Source organism: Ischnura elegans, chromosome 3 (assembly GCF_921293095.1).
Source record: "Ischnura elegans chromosome 3, ioIscEleg1.1, whole genome shotgun sequence".
In the NCBI taxonomy this organism is placed as follows: Eukaryota; Metazoa; Arthropoda; class Insecta; order Odonata; family Coenagrionidae; genus Ischnura; species Ischnura elegans.
Window position 1 is genome coordinate 65,453,972 of NC_060248.1, and position 19,247 is coordinate 65,473,218.

At 38.4% G+C, this 19,247-nt stretch overlaps 1 protein-coding gene across 1 annotated transcript in view; it reads right to left on the minus strand.

Moving 5' to 3' along the window:
* The window catches only part of LOC124155943, a 190,364-nt gene that overhangs the window by 43,685 nt on the left and 127,432 nt on the right, over positions 1–19,247 (minus strand). Inside the window, exon 2 of the mRNA XM_046530173.1 lies at positions 3,061–3,106. Coding sequence (XP_046386129.1) covers positions 3,061–3,106 — 46 coding nt within the window. The remainder of the gene's footprint in view (positions 1–3,060; positions 3,107–19,247) is intronic.

Sequence of the window (19,247 nt, forward strand, 5' to 3'; positions counted from 1 at the left end):
TGATATGACTTATCTACCCTGCAGGTCAGTAATTGAATCCATTGAATTCTGTCGCATCATCCTAGGGACAAACCATCAGCATTTTGATGAGAAAAATTGGTTGGTTCTGTAATCTTTCAATGATTTTTGTCACACATTGAAATTCCAATTCATTCATTAATTTTCGACATTGAATCAAAATAATAATACTGTTTTGAGTCAAAAATATCCCTCGCCATACCAAAACATCATATTTTCCGTTTCGGGGCCGTTTGCTTTTAATTCTGTGTAATTACTTCTTTACGTTTTTATTTTCGGTTGAATGCGAGCCAAATCATGGCCTTTTTGTATGCTGATAGGCAGCGATAAACTGCGTTTGAATGTAAGGGAAAGGCGCGATAAATCACAGTGAGAAGGGCTATACCATGCAAAATGCTCGCCCACGCGAAGAACTGTCCTTTATTCCTGTTTTTGATTTGCGATCACCATAGATCGTTCGTTTCTAACCATTTCACTGGTCTAAACGGCGTTGTAAGGGTGAGTGAGATAGTGATTATGCCTTGCGAAATCGCAATGCATCTGAGTGGATTTAGCCGGGTGTGACAATTCTTGTATCATAATTCAAATTCATATAATATTAAACTTAAAAATTAGCAATCGCGTGCCACATTTTGCATTGAATATATTACTCATCCAAAAGTATGTGTTTGGCCATATAACAACTTGTTTTCAAGTTATCTATCACATACTTTGGGTGACTACGAAACGCTCTGGGCAGCTATTTCCATTAGAGTGCTATTTGATATCTATTCGCGTTACAAGTAATGCATTCGGTCCTTAATAAGGTCGGATGTCAAATATCTGGCAGTATTTCAAGCATAGTCACTGAATATCGATGGCTAAGTTCTGAAAACACGTATCATAAAATTATGCCGGGTTTGACATAGGTATCTTAAACAAAGTGTAATAACATTAAAAAATAAAAGTCAAGAAAAAAACAACTCTTTATTGGCAAATGCATGCTTCCTTTCCAGTTGTATGAATTCTTGGTTTTAAATTTTAGCGTACAATTAGAAAAAAATAATCGTTTTTTTGCTCTCCCGAAAAGTTGCTATTTTTGAGGTAAGTACGTGTTGTTAAGGCCGTTTTACACGGTACACAGAATTGCGCAATCTGACGTACGTACGAAGGCGCAATCAAAATTGCGCCGTGTAAAGCGGTGAATTGCTAGAACACATGCGAGAATGCGTGGATAGCCCCTAAAAATAAAATAAATAAATAGCCCCTGTTCTAATTTCGTTCATGCATTCGCGCAATTCCACGCCATTTTAGAAATTAATGCAGCTATAATCTGCGCAATTCCGTGCCTCGTGTAAAACGGCCTTTAGAACTTAGCCATCGATATACTTTAAGCATGGTCCTTAATTTTATACCTTGAGAACCTAGTGTTGGTGGGTGCACCATGTTAAAAACTATTTCGTGAACGACGAATTTCACCGTTTTATGCATCACCATGTATTCTCCAAGTCTCAGGAAAACCCTTTAAATATAAGTACAAGATTTCGTACACCTACGAGGCCGCATTAACTAGAAATCTCTTCGCATGAGGAATTCGTGTAAAGTTTATTTGTGCAGGAGTCAAACCTCGAGCCAAAAGCACTGGTAATTTGAGGTCCAATTTAAAAAAAATCTTTGCCCTCAGAAATGGATGTATACCAGTTGCTTATTCCATAGATTATTAGGGGATTATTCGAATTACTATTTTTTATATGCTCTAATACTATGAGATAAATAGTTAAAGCTTTTTTATTAAACAAAATCGATCATTTCGAGGGCAGCCGCACTAATATGGGAGATGCTATTATTATCTTATTCTAACATCCGTCGATAAAATTATTTTATTGCTGCATCTGAATAAATAAGGCCTTCCCTAATCAGTAGTGAGAGATGAGATGAGATTTTTCATGCTGTAAGAGTAAAACCCGTTTACAACCCCGTAAAATTCGTTTGAAATTGATATTTATTAAATAGCTTTGTTTGAAGTTGACACGTAGTGAAAATAATACTATCTAAAATATACGTCCGCGTTACGATACTAAATTGAATAGCAATTCAAGCTCGCAGATTCACAAGAGCACTTAAATAACTACGAAGTGAGTTCTGTCTTGTTATAAATAACGCAAACTGATTTTACAACTTGCTGTTGGTGTTGCTGCCAATACGAAATAATTATTCTTATTTGACTCTTTTACGTTTTGAAATATGTTTTTCTTGCGTCGACATTTCTCTTGCCTTTGTGGAAATTGAAAACCAATATAGGGTTTCAAAATTACGATCAATTTCAAGGTGTTAACTCATGAATTGCGAAGCTATCATTCGAGATGTAAATTCAACCTATATAGTTCCGAGGAATTGACTGGTAATTTTAAGAGGCAAGCAGTGAAATAATAACCAGGAAATACTCCGAGACATGCCCATTAAATATTGCGGAATGCAAAACATAAATATCCATACCGAAAGTGAGTAGGGTAGGAAATGTCACTCGGCCGGATGGCTGTTGTCCACAAGTCTTCAAGCATTATCGTATGAGCGCTGCCGCTCCTATGCCAAACCGCTACGGATTACGACATAGTGTAACATAATGCCTTTAGATGGAAATGTGAGATCAACATAAATTAACAATAATCAAGGGATTATAAGTCCACGTAACCCCCGATAGTCAGTCATTTTGTAATAGGCTTTTATTTATTCATTACCGGTTTGGATCGTGTATGAGCATATCAGTGAATTGAATAAATTGAAATTTAATATTCTTCTTTCGATTCGTTCGATGCGTAATTCATGACCGTATTGATTGATTTTTATTTACCTACCTGCATATAATATCATTTACAATACATTACGATTTTATCTTCATGGCGAACATGTGATGCTAATCTAAGATATCTTGTATCATTGCCATATGTCGTTGATTAGCAAAAGCATTAAGGCCATTTTTCATAGATTTCGGAAAGATAATTCAATTTGAATCGGTAATTACACAATATTTTGAGTATAAAATAGAAAATTTTGGAAACTTACCATCAGAAGACACAATAATTTGGCGGATACGGCCAACTGTGGTAACCTGAAAATATAGAAAGCTATTTCAGTCATTTGGCAATTCAGAGTTTACTATCATGCAAATACATAAAAAATTGAATAAAAAGTTTAAAACAGCATCAGGTTTAAGATGAGATGACCCAGGGAAGGCACAGACACCCTCGCCCAGTGTGTTTGAATTTAAAACTTCCGTGCCTTATTCTGGGGTGAGCCCTACCCTCACCTATCCAATCCAACCTCAGAGGTAAACCATTGAATGCGTGAAGGTATCAATTTTCCACACTGATAGAATGTACATGAAGTAGATACGTGGTAAAGAACCCTAAGAGCAATACCCCTTAAGGCTCTATAATTTAGGAGAAACTTAGATTAAAAGAACTGACCTCATTTCGAGTGAAAAATCAAATGCACCCTTGGCCGTTTAAGTGCGCTCCTCCTTCCTCTTAATACAGAACAGTTATGGGCTTGGGAAAATGTCGGCATAGTAGTCATATTCGTGACAGAGCGTGTTTTATACAAACGTTCCACTATTGAGTTGCGCATTACTGATGACAGAAGATTACGGCTACACGTTCAGGAGCCGAGTTAGCTGGGAAACAGAACAATAAGTGACGCATTTCATCGACTTGCGTAATTGGAAATAGTTTATGAAAAGGCTTTCTTTGGGATGTTGATAGTGAAAGAATTCGCAAATAGTACACATAATAATCAAACAGCCGCTAGGAATTCTCTAACAATATAAGACTTTCATGTTGGAATGCTAGTGGGGTTTTCAATGGGCGAATGACGGCATGGAATTCATGCTTAATCTAAAAATAATATAAGAATTAGGAAACACACTTCCTGCATAACAATTTATCGATGAAGGATATGTTTTCCCTACATCTTCAAAGGGTAGTGAAATCTTTCTCTGTGTGTCATACAGTGCCTTCGCCTTCGAATATAAACAGGTTAAACTCCCTTTTAATATAAAATGCTTAGCGCCTTTTGATGATTCATGGAACATGCAGCTATAGCGTACTTATCGCTAATCTCAGGGGTTATTGGGGTTGCGAATCGTTCTTCCATTAATGTGCTATGCACCTTCAGTTTGTTTTCTGGGAAAAATTCAAATGAATTTATGATTCTTTAACCGAAACCGAATCAATAGATAAACTAGTAGGAGGATTTTCCGCAGTGCCCTCGCTGGTTTAACTTTAAGTTGTTGTAAATTAGCATTGGACGTAATAATGGTGATGAGAATCAGAAATAAGATTCTTGATAACCCAGTGGGCAGAGCGCTTGACTGTTTATCGAAGGGCCTCAGGTTCTAATCCCAGGGGTGCCTTGGGACCCGCCCAAACTGAAAATTCCCGATGTTCAAGGCAGCCCAGGAAAAGTAAACGACACTCCTACCCTTAATGTGTAAATTTCATTCGCCTGCGATGAGCTTAGACTGGAATGAGCTCTGTCCTCACTCATTTGAGCCAACCTTTGGTTTGAACTATTGAATGAATCGGTATTTGTATAGAAAGGTATTGCTCATGTGATTTTGATTTAAATAACTATTTGATTGTTTCATCAAAATGGATGAATTTTTAATTATGAAACTCAAGCTTTCGCATCCTTTTCTCCACGCCCCTGAGTAATTATACCTCCGTTCGCCATTCGTCTCTTTACCATGCCTTGATGACTTCTTTCATCAGCCTTTTGGCAGTCATCCTGTTCTGCTTTTCCCCGGTGAATGTCACTTAGGTTGATGGCTCTCATCACGCGTCTATTCTAATCCCACTCCATTCTTGGTGTTAGTGAGCTTTCTAATGCATCACATATGCTCTTTGCGTTCTCCTTAGGCCGAGAATTCGGGTCAAAGGCTTCCCGAGCTAGATGTCCGATTAGCTTTTGAGGGTGGAAACCATTCTCAAGAGAGATGGCGTCGTATAGGCACTTTCGAAGTGGTTAAGTGGATGACCACAGCGCATTGCACCCTGGAAACTGCAGCAGCTCATTTTAATGCCCGCCGGTGACCCCAGCGGGGCAGAGTGACCGCGAATGAGGGTTTCCAACGTGGTGCATATTTCAACCACTCATTGTTCTCCCTTTTAAGTCAGTGGTTTCTGCCGTACGTGACTTTGAAAAGCGCGGCTCTGTTTGTCATTAAGGCACCGCCATACTTTTGTTCATTTTTAGTGCAAGCTCTAATGGCGGCACAGTGGCCGGATTTACGGTTTGACTTTTACTGGCGATCGAGATATCTCCAAAGCGTGGGAAGAAACTGTAACCACTTTGGCTTGCATTTAGTCTTTCCTAATAGTTCTTTTAGGCCCAATTTCATATTTTTATTTATTAATTTTTGATTACTTTTATTTTTAATATTTCATTCAAAATTACGAACTCTAAGAATTGATTCATTAGTTGCCGTTTACTCCTAGATGATGCCCTAGAGCAAGGATGCGCAGCTGAATCTGGGATGGCATGTCTATCTGCTGAAGGAATATTTTAATTTTTTTGCGAGACGAAAATTTATTTTGCTAATGGTGCGGATTGATGTATTTTCAGTACACTTTGATTACCAAAGGATGGTGGGATTCATGGTTAAAAGTTCTATTCACTTAATATAGTTTCAGTCTAAAGGTTGGTCTTGATAAATGACGGTAGATTATGACTCGTATAAAACATCCTTTTAAGGAGCTATCGTTGGAATGTCTTGAGGCCTCCCCCAAGATTTAAGCCTGGAATCGTAATGCTACATATACATATGTCTCGATGCTCTTAATGAAAAAAAGGAGATTAATCTTTTCCAGAGTTTTGTGAATAATAGTATGGTATAGCAGTTTCAAAAATTAATTACGCAGGGTTTAAAAAGAGCATCATCAAACAAATTTACCTATAGTGGGCATGAAAATTATCTGTTCTCTACTCTGAATGATAATTACTCATTCTTAATTTTTAAGTGGTAGTAGTAAATAGGTATTTAGAAATAGTAGCCGTATCCAGTTTTTTCTCCTCAATTCTTCCTTAATTAAAAATAATTTTTAATTTTGGAAGCGCAATTTCAATCAGTCTTTAACGAAGTACAAATTATTTTAGCGCATTCGAGGGAAGAACCGATTTTGTTAAATCATAACTTAATTATAAAGAAACTATTTTACTTTAACTTAAGTTGAAAATTGTTATATCGACAGGAATCATAGCAATGCATGCTATAAGATGTTTGCAGACTTCTCTCGTACCTGTTCAAGCTTCCTACGTTGGTGCTCAGCACAGCAAATGACACGACTGATATATCGGGTTGTAAACGCTCCCGCGCTGGGTCGGATGCTTAGAAACGATTGTGCCTCGACTCGGCTCTCCATTTAAGTTCTCATGTTTCTTGTCGGCCTTCGCACGATCGCGAGTTAATTCATTTAACTCCTTACATCGTTGGCATCGCGGTGTGGTGTGCCACTTCGCCTCCTGGCTATTACCTTTTGTTGAGCGAATAGGCACCGCTTCCCTCCCATCACTTTGAGGTCTCTAACTCATTCTTAAATTGCTATCCACCCTTGTTCCACTCTATTGTCTTCGGGCATTAACTTCTGGTTCTTTCCCGTGACCCTGGACCGCGTGCTTTAAATTTTCCGTCAGAAATAAATGGTTAACCCGATTAAATATTTTGAAGCGACGTGAAATATTCGTTTCGAATAGGGCAAAATTATTGTTTGCGGTCAGGAATCAATTACGTTCTCAGAAGCAGTCGCTTCTTCCATTTAGCGGGGATATTCATCGGTCAATAGGTCATAATGAAAGCACCGCAAACTTGATTGCCGCGCACACCGGTGATTGCTTTTATTTAAGCATTCTCTTACGGGCTAGGAAATGCTAGCCCCTCTTGTATGCTAATGTATAGAAAATCGGTACGATTTATGAAATTTCAATTTCACTACTAATAATATATGAATGAATTGCATACTTCTCAACTATCATAAATATAAACGAAGACATTGTGGTTTGTTCCTTCAGTGGTCTTAAGTTGGTGTTTATAATATAATTTTTAGTATTTGTAATGCTGTTGTTCAATTGGTGATACAATTTCCAATAAGAAGAAAATCCATTATCATGTAAGTATTTGCTATGAAGGCATTCCTTTTGGTATTAAAAATACTTTAATCTTTCGTTTACCAAAAATATTTCCCAATAAATTAGTTTTAAATAGCAATTAACGAGCGTAAAATCCGAATTCAATGTTGGCACACGCTATTATTTAAACAAAAAGTAATTTTAACCTCTAAAAAATGTCCCAATAAATTATAAAATTTCAAATTACACCGATTTTTTTCAGACACATCATTTCCTGCATTTAATTATAATTGAATAAGATGGCAGGACCCTTTTTCTCTAATATCCATCTTCTTTCGTCCTATTTCAGTTCGTTCTATTTTAGGAAACGTGATAATGGGAAGAATCTTGGAAGGAGATTTGTTCTATAACTACCTATTCCTCAAGCACGCTCGCGTACTTTTGTACATTGTGAGGTATGGGGTAATATTTTTGTTATTCTGACATGTATCATAATAGATGGCGGTTATTTTTGTCACTTAATTTCATAGTTTTTATTTTATATTGTTATGTATTGAAAATATAATCATTTATGAAAAACAATCGTGATAATTTTCAATAAGTTAAAGACGTTTAAATAATTAAAATATATTGTGCTTTCACTACTTTACATGTTAAGTGATCTATTTGTAAAAATTAAAGCTAAACTGTTAAAACTGTCGTAAATAAATTTGGAATCATTTCAAAATGAGTCAACACTGAGCGAGAGAGAAGAGGAGCGTAGGAAGACGCAACATCTATCACTGGATAATCCTTTCTATTGAGCATACATTGAGTGAGTCATTATCGGCTAAATTCAACACCCCCCAATTCCCAAATTTGCGATTGCACTGATGAATCTTTAAAAAATCGCCCTGAGTTACGGCTATAACACAGGTCCTTGCCCGTGAAATTATTCGATTTAATGAAGAATGCCCTGCAAACATTCTTCATTAGAGAATTCATTTAAATCTGGAAACGAGGCCAAATCTGGTCTGATTAGTAGTCTAATCATTGGCTACCAAAATGGTAGCACTTACTGCGCATAGATCTCTCTCAATCCGTAGCTTGCGAGTTGTTAGTTTTATTCCACTCGATGGTTTTCGCACTTCCCATAAATTCCTTCTACTCGACCGCGCCATTCTCTTCGAGTGCCCTCTCAACCATCGCTACCGCCTCAGGCGCTGGCGTTTCTCTCGAACCTCACACTTCTCCCGTCATTATCAATAGTATCTCCCCCCTCCCGCAGGCGCACGCGTTCTCCCTTCGGAATCCACTCTTCCGCGCGGCGGCGCCACTAAAGGTTTTGGCGCCAGTCCTCTTGACCTTTCGTGCATATCATCCCCCTCCCCGCCAATTCTCCGTGTGCCATCCTTCGCGGCCACCCTCTTCACTCGTTTTAAGGAATCGAGGGTGAGATCGCTGAGCGTGCGGTTTTTTTATCTCTGTTCTGCTACCGCTCATATCGACAACAGGCGACTACGAGGTTGCGGAACTTTGCCAAATTCCGTTTCCGTCCTTTAGGATTCATTTATTTCTTCCATCCTATCAGGCACTAACGCGGCATTTACCAGATAGACAGGATTTCCGCCGATGGTTTCACTTGTGATTTCCCTCTCCAGTTCGCGGATTAGATCGATTCTCCATTCGATTTCGGTCGAAAAAATAAATATGTTTATTTATAATTTGACATGCAAAATAGTGAAGATAGGCTTGGTCTTGCAGTGGATTCAGAATTTTTTGATTTTAATCGATTCTCCATTCGATTTAGTCCGAAAAATAAACCTTTAGTTATAATTTGACATGCAAAATAGTAAAGGTAGGCTTGATATTGCTCTGGATCCAAAATGTTTTGATTTAGATGGATTATCCATCCGATTCAGACCGAAAATATACAATGTTTTTTTTTAATTTGACAACTAAGGAGTACGTGTAGGCTTAGTCTTGCATTGGATTAGAAATTTAAGTGAGTTTTCTGACACTTATCTTATTTCAAACCCTTTCAAAAACAAATTTTCCAGTATTAAGGGAGGCTAACAGCAAGCGCCCCTTGAAACATATGGTCCTCGGAATATGTGGGTCCTAACGCGAATAGCGTTTACGTAAAAGTATGAAAATGAATTTGATGGTAGTAACATAGCATTTGTCAAATACAAATATCTTGTGGGGGTTATGATTGTGAAATAATATTTGGCGCTTTTTCACGTAAGGTTGAATGGATAACAGAGCGAACGGTCTTCTTTAAGCACTTGAGCTCACTATAAGGATAAACCCCAGTGATAAAGCGTAACTCTTTTACGCATGGTGTGCCCCAGATCGGTCTGCTGATATTGATTCAAGACTGGTGACGGGAAACTATTTATGCAACTGCTGGAGAAAAACAGATATTTTCTGCTCGCTAAAATATAATATTTATGATGGATAATCTCGTTGGATCTCCTTATCAAACGTCTTTAGCCGTGAGATAAAAATGGCTGAGTGAATGTACGATATGGGAAAACATTTTATTTTTTTATTTTAAGCTCTTCACGCAACTTTTAACGACCTCCCTCCTTCCGATTATGGGCGTGCTTCTCCTAACGCCCGCTTCGAAACCGGTGAAAATGTAATGCCCATGTGCTAACATTTGAAGAACTATTGTACGTAGCGTATTAAAAAAGTTAGGTATACTGGTCACAGATTTTAGATTTTTTAAGCTCTATAACCATAACCTCAATAGTCTCCAGCTCAACTTTGTGGAAGATCATTCTAACAATATAGATGTACCGCGAGAATAAATTGGTGGATAAATGCATAGTTTTTTCCCTCCATTTGCTGCATAACAATTGCAATCGAGAGAAAAGTGGAGACGAATTGAATAATTGGAGAAGAGTGAAACTTTGGAACTGTATCTGACGAAGAAGAACGCATTGCGAAGGCCACTTAAAAAAAAAATGAACATGTGTACTGTGTAGTGTAGGGAGAATTTTTGGGTTGCAGTAAGTTGATAGATGGGTTGCAAGCATTTAAAGAAAGTAGATACCCAATAAGAATTGTATTTAGAATGATAGCTTATCATAATGGCTGTCGGAAGAGACAAAAATTTTCAGAGCTATGTAGTATTAATTTAGAATAGAATAGTATTTATTGCTCCATATATTTTTTACAACAACATAGAAACAAAGCAATTAGGAGCTTTCAGTGACCTCAGAGGCTTTTGTCTGTTGGTGGGATCACCTTCACAACGTATTAGTTATACTGTACAGATTCCAGAAAGAAATAATCTCTTCTGTTGGATAGAAGAACGATTGCTGCATTTCGTATTATGCAATAATGATAGAGTAAAATGACAAAGGGAGAAAACACTGCCGAAGATGTATAAACTGCAACCCAACAATTCCCCTTATATATAAAGCCCTTGTTTTTTTTTCCTTGGAAACAGACGAGGAGAAATGTGTTCACGCTTCGAACACGCGTGGTTGTTGACCACTGGGCTGCTATCGCTTGAGATCGGTGTTTCGGCAAGCGAAAGAACTTCACGTCTGGCAGCAGAATCACGAGTCCACATCTTTCTGGACGTAAACCCCGCGAGATATAGCCCATCTGTTATCGGCGAAAAGTATTTACTTTTCAAGTGGTCGCTGGTAAACATTAAAACGATTGATATGCCAAAGATAATTGGCTAGATACGAGAGGAATGTTAGTGAGCTGGAAATATAGTGGAATGTTAAGCTTACTGAATTCTTCGGATGTCAAAGTAACAGCTACCATGATAAAAATTGATTAGAAAAGCTTCAAAATAAATGTTTTCGTGCATTAAAATTTTTCATTGGAGGCGTTCATGTTGTTCTTATATTCAAGAAAAATCTGAATAGCAAAACGAGTTGAATCTTTACAATAAAATTATCCGGCACAAATACATTGTGAAGCTGCGGACATGCCTGACCTTCTTATTCAGAGAACTTAGACAGCGGAATTATAATGGTATAATTTTCACTCAGTTACAGATGAGGGAAATCATTAAATATACGTTTTCTCGGAAGCACATATTTCCCGTTTGGAGTGTGAGATCGAGTTGCTGGTGGACCCATATGTAAATGAAGGGAAACAAATTTTGCTTAATTCATATCGGCTCATCTAATTTTTTTCGCACTTGGTACAACGCCCTTAAGAGAGATTTATCGTCAGAAGCCGAATGAAATAAATTACTTTCAAATTCCTTTTCCCTTTTTATCACGACGGACCCCCTCTGAATGACACTGGCCATGAAAATGTACCCCCTCTCTTCTAATATGCCTATTTGAAAGCATGATGGGGCAATAAATTACGAAGTATTTTTGCTACCTTCATTCTTTTATTTAGCATCAATGAAAACGTGAGAATCCCATTCATTACGCGGAGATCGCATAACCGGAGCCCAAACACCATTAATTTATAGCCGAAATGATATTGGCATGCAGCCTCCGATTTTTATATTCATACTTAACCTTGTAGAATGTGTCAATGCTTCTTTTTTTCATACGCATACATTTATGTTATCTTGAAAATTACGGCTTCCTTTGGACGTGAAACGCCCTTTCCGTTGATGAACTAGTTAGTAGTATTGCGTACTTGTTCCATGTATATGTATCCCATAATCATTCGAAGGAATTTACTTTATTTTCACATGTACACTGCTAAATTGTGAATAAAAACTAAAAAAATCTCATTGACTAATTAACAATTTCATATTATTATTATGTATTTTTTTTATTCAGCAAAGTCGTTTATCAATACCCTTTTTTCTACTGCTTATAATGCTGAATATAAAACAATACATAATAATAATATGAAATTGTTAATTAGTCAATGAGATTTTTTAGTTTTTATTCACAATTTAGCAGTGTGCATGTGAAAATAAAGTAAATTCCTTCGAATGATTATGGGATACATATACATGGGACAAGTACTCAATACCCTTTTAGCATATTCTACCGTCATGGACAGAGTGAAAATTTTTGCCTAGAAGGTTAGATAGGGAAAAATAACTAATCGTCGCAGTGACCATGGAGAGCATCGCAGATAGGAGGAATAAGACCGTAAACAAAATGATTGAATATTAACGCAAAAAAAGCAAACAGGAATATCGTAGCTCTCTGTTTAGTTAATGCAATATTTTTTAACATTAAATTTTTCTTATGTTATCGTGCTTAGATTTCTTCTAGAAGTCCCCTTAATTGAGCAAGAGTCGACTGTTTCTCTTTCATTTAGATATTAAGAAAATGAATAAATACTAATCGTAATCTGCTACCCTTTCGTTTTGCGTCGATTCGTTTTTCTAATGATAGTAATAATTCTTACTCTTCTTCTCCCATTTACTGTAGTATTTGCAGTTTTACTTTTTTAAAGTTATCCAAACACCAGCTTAAAACCTGGGTAGAATATAACGCCACTGTATTAACATTTGAAGATTTTTTTAACACAGCGTGTTGAATTGGCTTGGAGTACTGGATTCAGCTTTCAGATTTTGTAAGCTGCTTCACAATCGCAATCGAAAGAAAAGTGGACCTCTATATGACGACGAAGAACTTAAGGAAATCATCAAGGGAGAAAAATCGGGAAAATTTCCCCGAGGATGATGAAGAGACTAAGGGAAAGTCAATAAGTGCCAATAAGGAATGCATCTTAGAGGAAGAAATGAACCTAAATAGAATGAGGAGAATGATAGGGTTGCAGTAAATAGATATTTTGGTCACAAAAATTAAAACAGGAACCTAATAAGAATTGTGTTTAATTTTCTAGTTTCGCGAAATAATGGCTGTTGGCAAAGTCAACAGCTTCCATAGCTAAGTAGCTTGAATTTAAGAGTAGAATATATAATACAGATAAGGGACTTGTTCAGCATTTATTTATATTGCAAATAATTCTACCCATATCCGTCTCAAACATTTTACCTATTTAGCGGGTGTGCCATGTTTTCGAAATGCAATCACTTTGGCTTAGTAACTATAATTATCCATATCAGATACAAAAAATATCACTAAAAATATTTGAAATACTGCAAAGATTTTTTGCAAATTATGAAGACGACCTCGCGATACGACACGCTTTTTCATTCAGAATGCTGAAGCTTTAATTTATCAATATTTAAATCTAAGCACTCCTATATTTGGGATAACATAAGTCAGTAATACCAAAAATTTTGCAATTCTAATTCCAATATTTAACTTGCAACAGCGAAAAGTTACGAATGTGCTCTGAATACACGTAAAACATCTCAGGGTAGTAAAATATAAAATAATCATGGGCTTGTGATTCCGTCCTACTGCAATAACTTTTATTCCTATGCAATAATAATTTTAAAGACGCTTACAGTATTATATTTTCATTCCGTCTACCTGTGAGATAAAAAAAAGTAAAACCGGCTGGATTCGACGACTTGACTTGGACAATTTATCAATTTTCACAGCTCCTTCGGTCGGCTCGGCTCACAAAGATATCGTTTGAATTATTCATGAATATGTCGATGGCTGGAGAAAGAGGTCCCACTCTATAAAATATTAACGCCATAATATTGTCATCATATTCTGTTGCACCGTTATCGACAGGTAAAACGATCCAACTTAAGCGTTTCTAGACTTGAAAGTATGCAAATCAAAAGAATTGAGGAAATTCTATCAAAAACTGTATCTATTCAGTTTAAGCCGGAATTAGTCTTTTCTCTTTTCCTTTCATTTATATGTGCTATCTCATACTGGGATACTATGCACATTATTTTTTATTTGTAATAAGTATAGTCGTATTGACTTACATTGCTTTCATTTTAGCGCAGTGCTTCATGAATCGCAAAAAAACAGTAAATAATGCTGCAAGAACCTTCTAATTGTTTGAACTGCCACTGAATGTCATTTTTCGCATTCGCATGTGATCTTTAGTGATGCTGACGATATGCATAGGCCATGGACAAATTTAAAGGCGAGAACTTTTATAAATATTGTATGTAAATTTAATTTTTTTTATGCGATCATTATTGTGTTAACGCTCAATTCACACGATCATTAGCCTGTTAAATTTAATTTAATAAAAAAACTTATTGCAAACGGTAAGAAGCTACATTTTTATGCTTATTGAAACGCATCTTGAAGGAAGGGATTTAAATTGTTCATAGTTAATCACAAGTCATCAATAATAATTCAAGATATCAGGAAGACAGAGTACCCGAGCTCTGCGAGCGAAACCAACTCTTCGTTAAGAAAGCTGAATGTGATAGTAAAATAGGTTGAATTTCTTCGTTATAAAGTTTTGAAACGCGGCTTTCTTGAAGGAAGGAAAAAAATTGAGATACTTGTTCATCTCAATCAACTTTCCTCACGCTTTTCACGCCATTGGAAAAACGAGTTAGGCTGGGGAAAATGACCATCTTTTGGGAGCAATCCACGTATCACTTAGGAGGCATAACTCACGAATACACCCGTTCAGGGAAGAAAAAAAGGCTTAAAACGGTGGAAAGAGTAGCGTAAGCCCATGTGAGGTGGGGAGGAGGTTGAGGAAGGAGGAGATGGGAGCAGCCGCGGGAGGGCGGTTGGTAATAACAGAGCCTCTAGGCTGTCGACGGCAATGACACTGATTGCTTCAACAAGAGGGGGGCACGAGCCACGTCTCTCCCCATCGTCTTCTCACGCGATTCCACCATCTTCTCCTCCTCCTCCTCTTCCTCCTTGTACCTCATGCCGCCCCCTGAAGCACGAAAAAAGAGAACGGAAAGTCTTGAAGAGCGAAGAGAGAGAGGAAATTCTGAATGGATCCTTGTGAGCGCCGCACGAGTCAGAAGGCAAGAAGCTGTCATTTTCCTATTGTGGAGGTCATTTTAAAATGTGTAATCACGCCTCGGTTTAAAAAAAAATCGGAGGAGAGAGAGGAAGAGCAGTCACTTGTTGCTTGAGCAAGCTGTCTCTTTTTTATATACCCTTCTTCCCCCTTCCCGGTTAGCGGGGATTTGGGTGGAAGGGAGTGGGAGGTTTCAAAAGTTTTCTCACGCTTGGAGTTGGTGAAGATTATTATGTGTGTGCGAGCTAGAAAGGACTGGAGAGCAGCTTTATGATTTTTTTCGTGGAATCCCTCCATTTTCTTTTTGTTCGCCACTTTGAACCATCATCCCTCGAATCACTTGAGTCATTGCGGAATTTTCGCCAGTGTTTTTGACAACGAGTTTTTTTTTCAACGACAAAATCGGTTGTGATTGGAGCCTGAATCGTCCTTTCGGCTACTGACTTCTTTTGTTGGACTGCCCCCTTTTGTTGGGCGACTCTCGAGATTGTTCGGGAAAATCGGTGTTTATGAACCACGTGCGGATATGCAAGCAAGAGATGAATGACAGCTTATCATGCTTTGCTATGAAATTAGGCGGAATTTGGGCCTTGCACGTCAACAAAAAAGTTATCGAGACACAATCACCTACTTCTTGATCCTTATTGTTCCCTTTTCTTAATCCTTTCTTATTTTATTAATCAGGAGTGAAAAATGCTAAAAATTATCTTAATGTATGTTCACTGTCTAAATTTTGTTTAGCATTTATTTATTTCACGAAATTGCAGTTTAAATAGTACTGTCCATCCAGATTTTTATCTACGATCCAATTGCACTCCCACCATCCTGTTAACGGTGTCTGCGCTAATGATTAAATTTATGTAGTAAACATTTTCATTTTCACAGGGCACGCTGCCAATCCTGAAAATATTATCTTTGAAGACTGTATTAAGCGCATTTGACGTGCTATTTACTTTCCATGACAATCTACGGTGCGTGAAAGTGATAAATATTAATGGCTTGAGGATCATTCTTAGGAATATGGATACGCGCAGATCGAAAATTTGCCAAAAAGAATATTCATTGGTTCCCGAGAATTTACGCGAAGTATTGAGGTGTATAATTTAAGTTATTATAAGCATTAAAACAACTAATCTATGGTAATCGATGAGCTCTGTCGATAAAAAATTCATCGCTACAGGGAAAACAGCTCGATAAATTACCAGGACTTGTTTCCCTTCAGCCGTGAGGTCTGTGGAAAATATTTTACATAAAGATGCGTTAGGTTTATAAGAGGGGAACAAAAATAGAGGATAACGGAATAAGATATAACAGCTAAGGAGACGTCAGTGGAAGATTGAGACTTCGGACGTGAAGTGATCCCAGTGGTCTGTCTAACTTTGGTAGTTCTAAGGTTGTATTTTGGAAGCTCTTAATTGGTGTTATGTCCTTGCAACGATACGGTATAGCACTCGTAAATACGTTGATTGTGTTGATTTTTCATATAAAATCGATTTTTACCACACATGCTGGTGTTATGATAAAGTCTTTATAAAATGTCTCAGTACAAATTAGGTACTGGCACTAAGAGCATTTACCAGTGATACTTTTTTGAAGTCTTCTCGTAGATTACCGTTAACCTAAATAATAGTTTGAAATTATTTATTCTCTCTTTAAAATTAAATTATATACTCTCGAAACTAATATTCACAGAGCGTATAATTAGACTTTATTATTTCGATTTATTTCAAGTAACTGCCAAAGATAAAGTTGAAACTGAAATAAAATCCGTCCAATCCAAGTCTTAACTGATTTTCGACGATACGTGAAGAATGGTGTATGAGGAATGCAAAAATATTTCCTTTTAGAGCCAGATTTTAACCATGCACTCACTATAGGGAAATCTTAACTTCAATGCTGCTGAAAGAACAGGGAAATGGATTGATTTAAAAAATACTATTATAATGAAGAATAGTATGGCACTCACATTATTTCACAATATTTTAGCCATTGAGCATTTTTATCATGTATTTTGAACATAATTATGAATAATGATGAAACATCTAGTCAAATAATTTCTGTAATATTTTAATTTCTTTCACTGGTATACCGTTGATGCTACCATTAAAGTCTCTATGGAGTACACAAGCTTAAGAAGTAAACATTCCGTTATACATTGTTTTCATCATTAATAGATAGCTGTAAACGAAAAATTATGTTAGGAAAATTAGCAGCTGATGAACTCAGTCGCACAAATTTCTTGCAAATTGTCTTGCTAGATAAAAAATATCGTCGAGTTATCGCAAAAATATATCCGAACGGATCTAAAAATAAATTTTATTTATTTCCTCTGTCGGAGAGCTCACGCGATGGATAAATTTATTGCCACCGGCGAAGTCGGCGAGAGACGGATGGCCGACGTGCGCACAACGAGTGTAAAAATACCAATTTATGAACCCGCACGAGGCGCGATTATTCACGTGAGGAAGAGGGAAGATACGTGAAAATTCTCTCAAAGTATTAATTTTGAGCTTAACGTCTGCTCCTCGACGCCTCCGCGGGTCCGTCCCGCTGAACCCGCGCGCCTGGCGATAGATAGACCTCACGAGATTAATGAATGCGCTCCTCTCAGGGATAATGGGAGAAGATGGATGGGTAGGCAATTTATACGTATGGAAGAAAAAAACGACGGAGAGGGGAGGAGGGAAACTAAAAAGAAAGACGATACGAAAGGAAAAATCTCGTGGAAACGAGCAAGCGGGATTAAAAACGAGAAGAATGCGTTGAGTGTCGCAGCGGAGGAGATGGTGGGTCTGAGGGAGGAACGTTGGGAATCGGTGTCACACCGATCATCCGGTATAAGGAAAGCGGATGTTGGGAGTTTGGATAGAGGGAGGAGAGGCGCAAGAGGAGGGAATAATAAGGGAAAAAGATGTCCGAGGTGGCGCTTGGTTGACAAGAGAGCGTGGGGGCGGAGAGCGGGATATTTTCGAGAAGATCCGTGAAGCGAGGAGGTGCTGGCGTGGGCGACTTTTGTGTTGGGAGATGGGATTCGGTGCGGAGGAATTTTTTTTTTCTTTCTCGGACGATGTGGAGGAGGAAGCGGGAGGAGTGAGATGGAGGTGTGGGCGGGCATGGGAAAAAGCAGCTCCTCTCCCCGTATCCTCTTCCTCCGGCCCAAACCTCTCTCTCCCTCCCCCTCCCGCGTATGACCTCTCCCCTCGGCGTTAAGTCCTCAGAACTCCGGCGCCGGCCAAGGGGTCACCCGTCACTCCTACAGCCGTGACCTCGCCTCTGCCCCCTTCCGAAACTTCTTCCCCCTCTCCTAGACCCTGCCCACCCACGCCTCCACCTCCACAATCATCATGGTCCTCTCATATTCATTCCCTTCGCCGCCACCTCCACCTTTAAACACTACGTTCGGATCGAGGTTCCCCCAAGGTACCACGCCCCCCCCCCCCCCGCGTCCGCGGTACCCGGTGTGGCGCGAGGGCCTCCAGAGGGGACTGAGGTAATTGAGGGGTACTCTCATTTCATATAAGCTGTCTTCCTACTCCCTCGCTCGTTCGCGTCTAACCACTTCCGGTCCTGGATTTTTCGACGCGAGTAACCAAGACATTTTTTATCGAGGATATTTCTTACGAGTGGATTTAGAGTGATTTTTTATTCATGACATCGTTTAAATAAATTTTATTTTGTGACAAATGTTGCGTAATTCAGTAGTATATCTTTGCTGTTTGCAAGCAAGGACACCCTTCCGAAAACGTTAGGATCATTGGGATCAAAGCTTTAAATCTAACAGTATGTTTGTTTTCATAGTAATGACAATAGAAATATACCTACTTCAGCATATTTTCTGTTTCGATGCTCATGGTAACCGATTTTTTCTTAATTTATGGAAGCAATAATGTTAGCTATACCTGGATGTTGCATCTTCGTTGGCAGTAGGCTTTGATTTGAGGTACTTCGACTGATCCCCTCAGTTTTTGAATGATTGCGGGGTAGTTTGTCCCATCAGAAGACTCGATAGCTTTGGGCTTGAAAGAAATCGCTTGGTAGTGGAAAGTAATGCTTGAAACATTTTTCAATCTCCCGGAGGCTACGCCCATTTTATTCCAATGCTACGCTCCAATGAATTGGAGCTGAACGATTGCCTTCACTCTCTCTTTCTCTCTTCAGCCATCCTCGTCGTCTAGCACCGGACCCGGAAGGAACCGCCCTCGGCAGCCCGTCCCTCGCGAGACAGCCTTACCTGCTCGCCCCCACACACTTCTCCCCTCACCATCACACTTCCCGCACCGCCGTATGCCGATTACCTCAAACCGATTGGGCCCATCCACCCATAT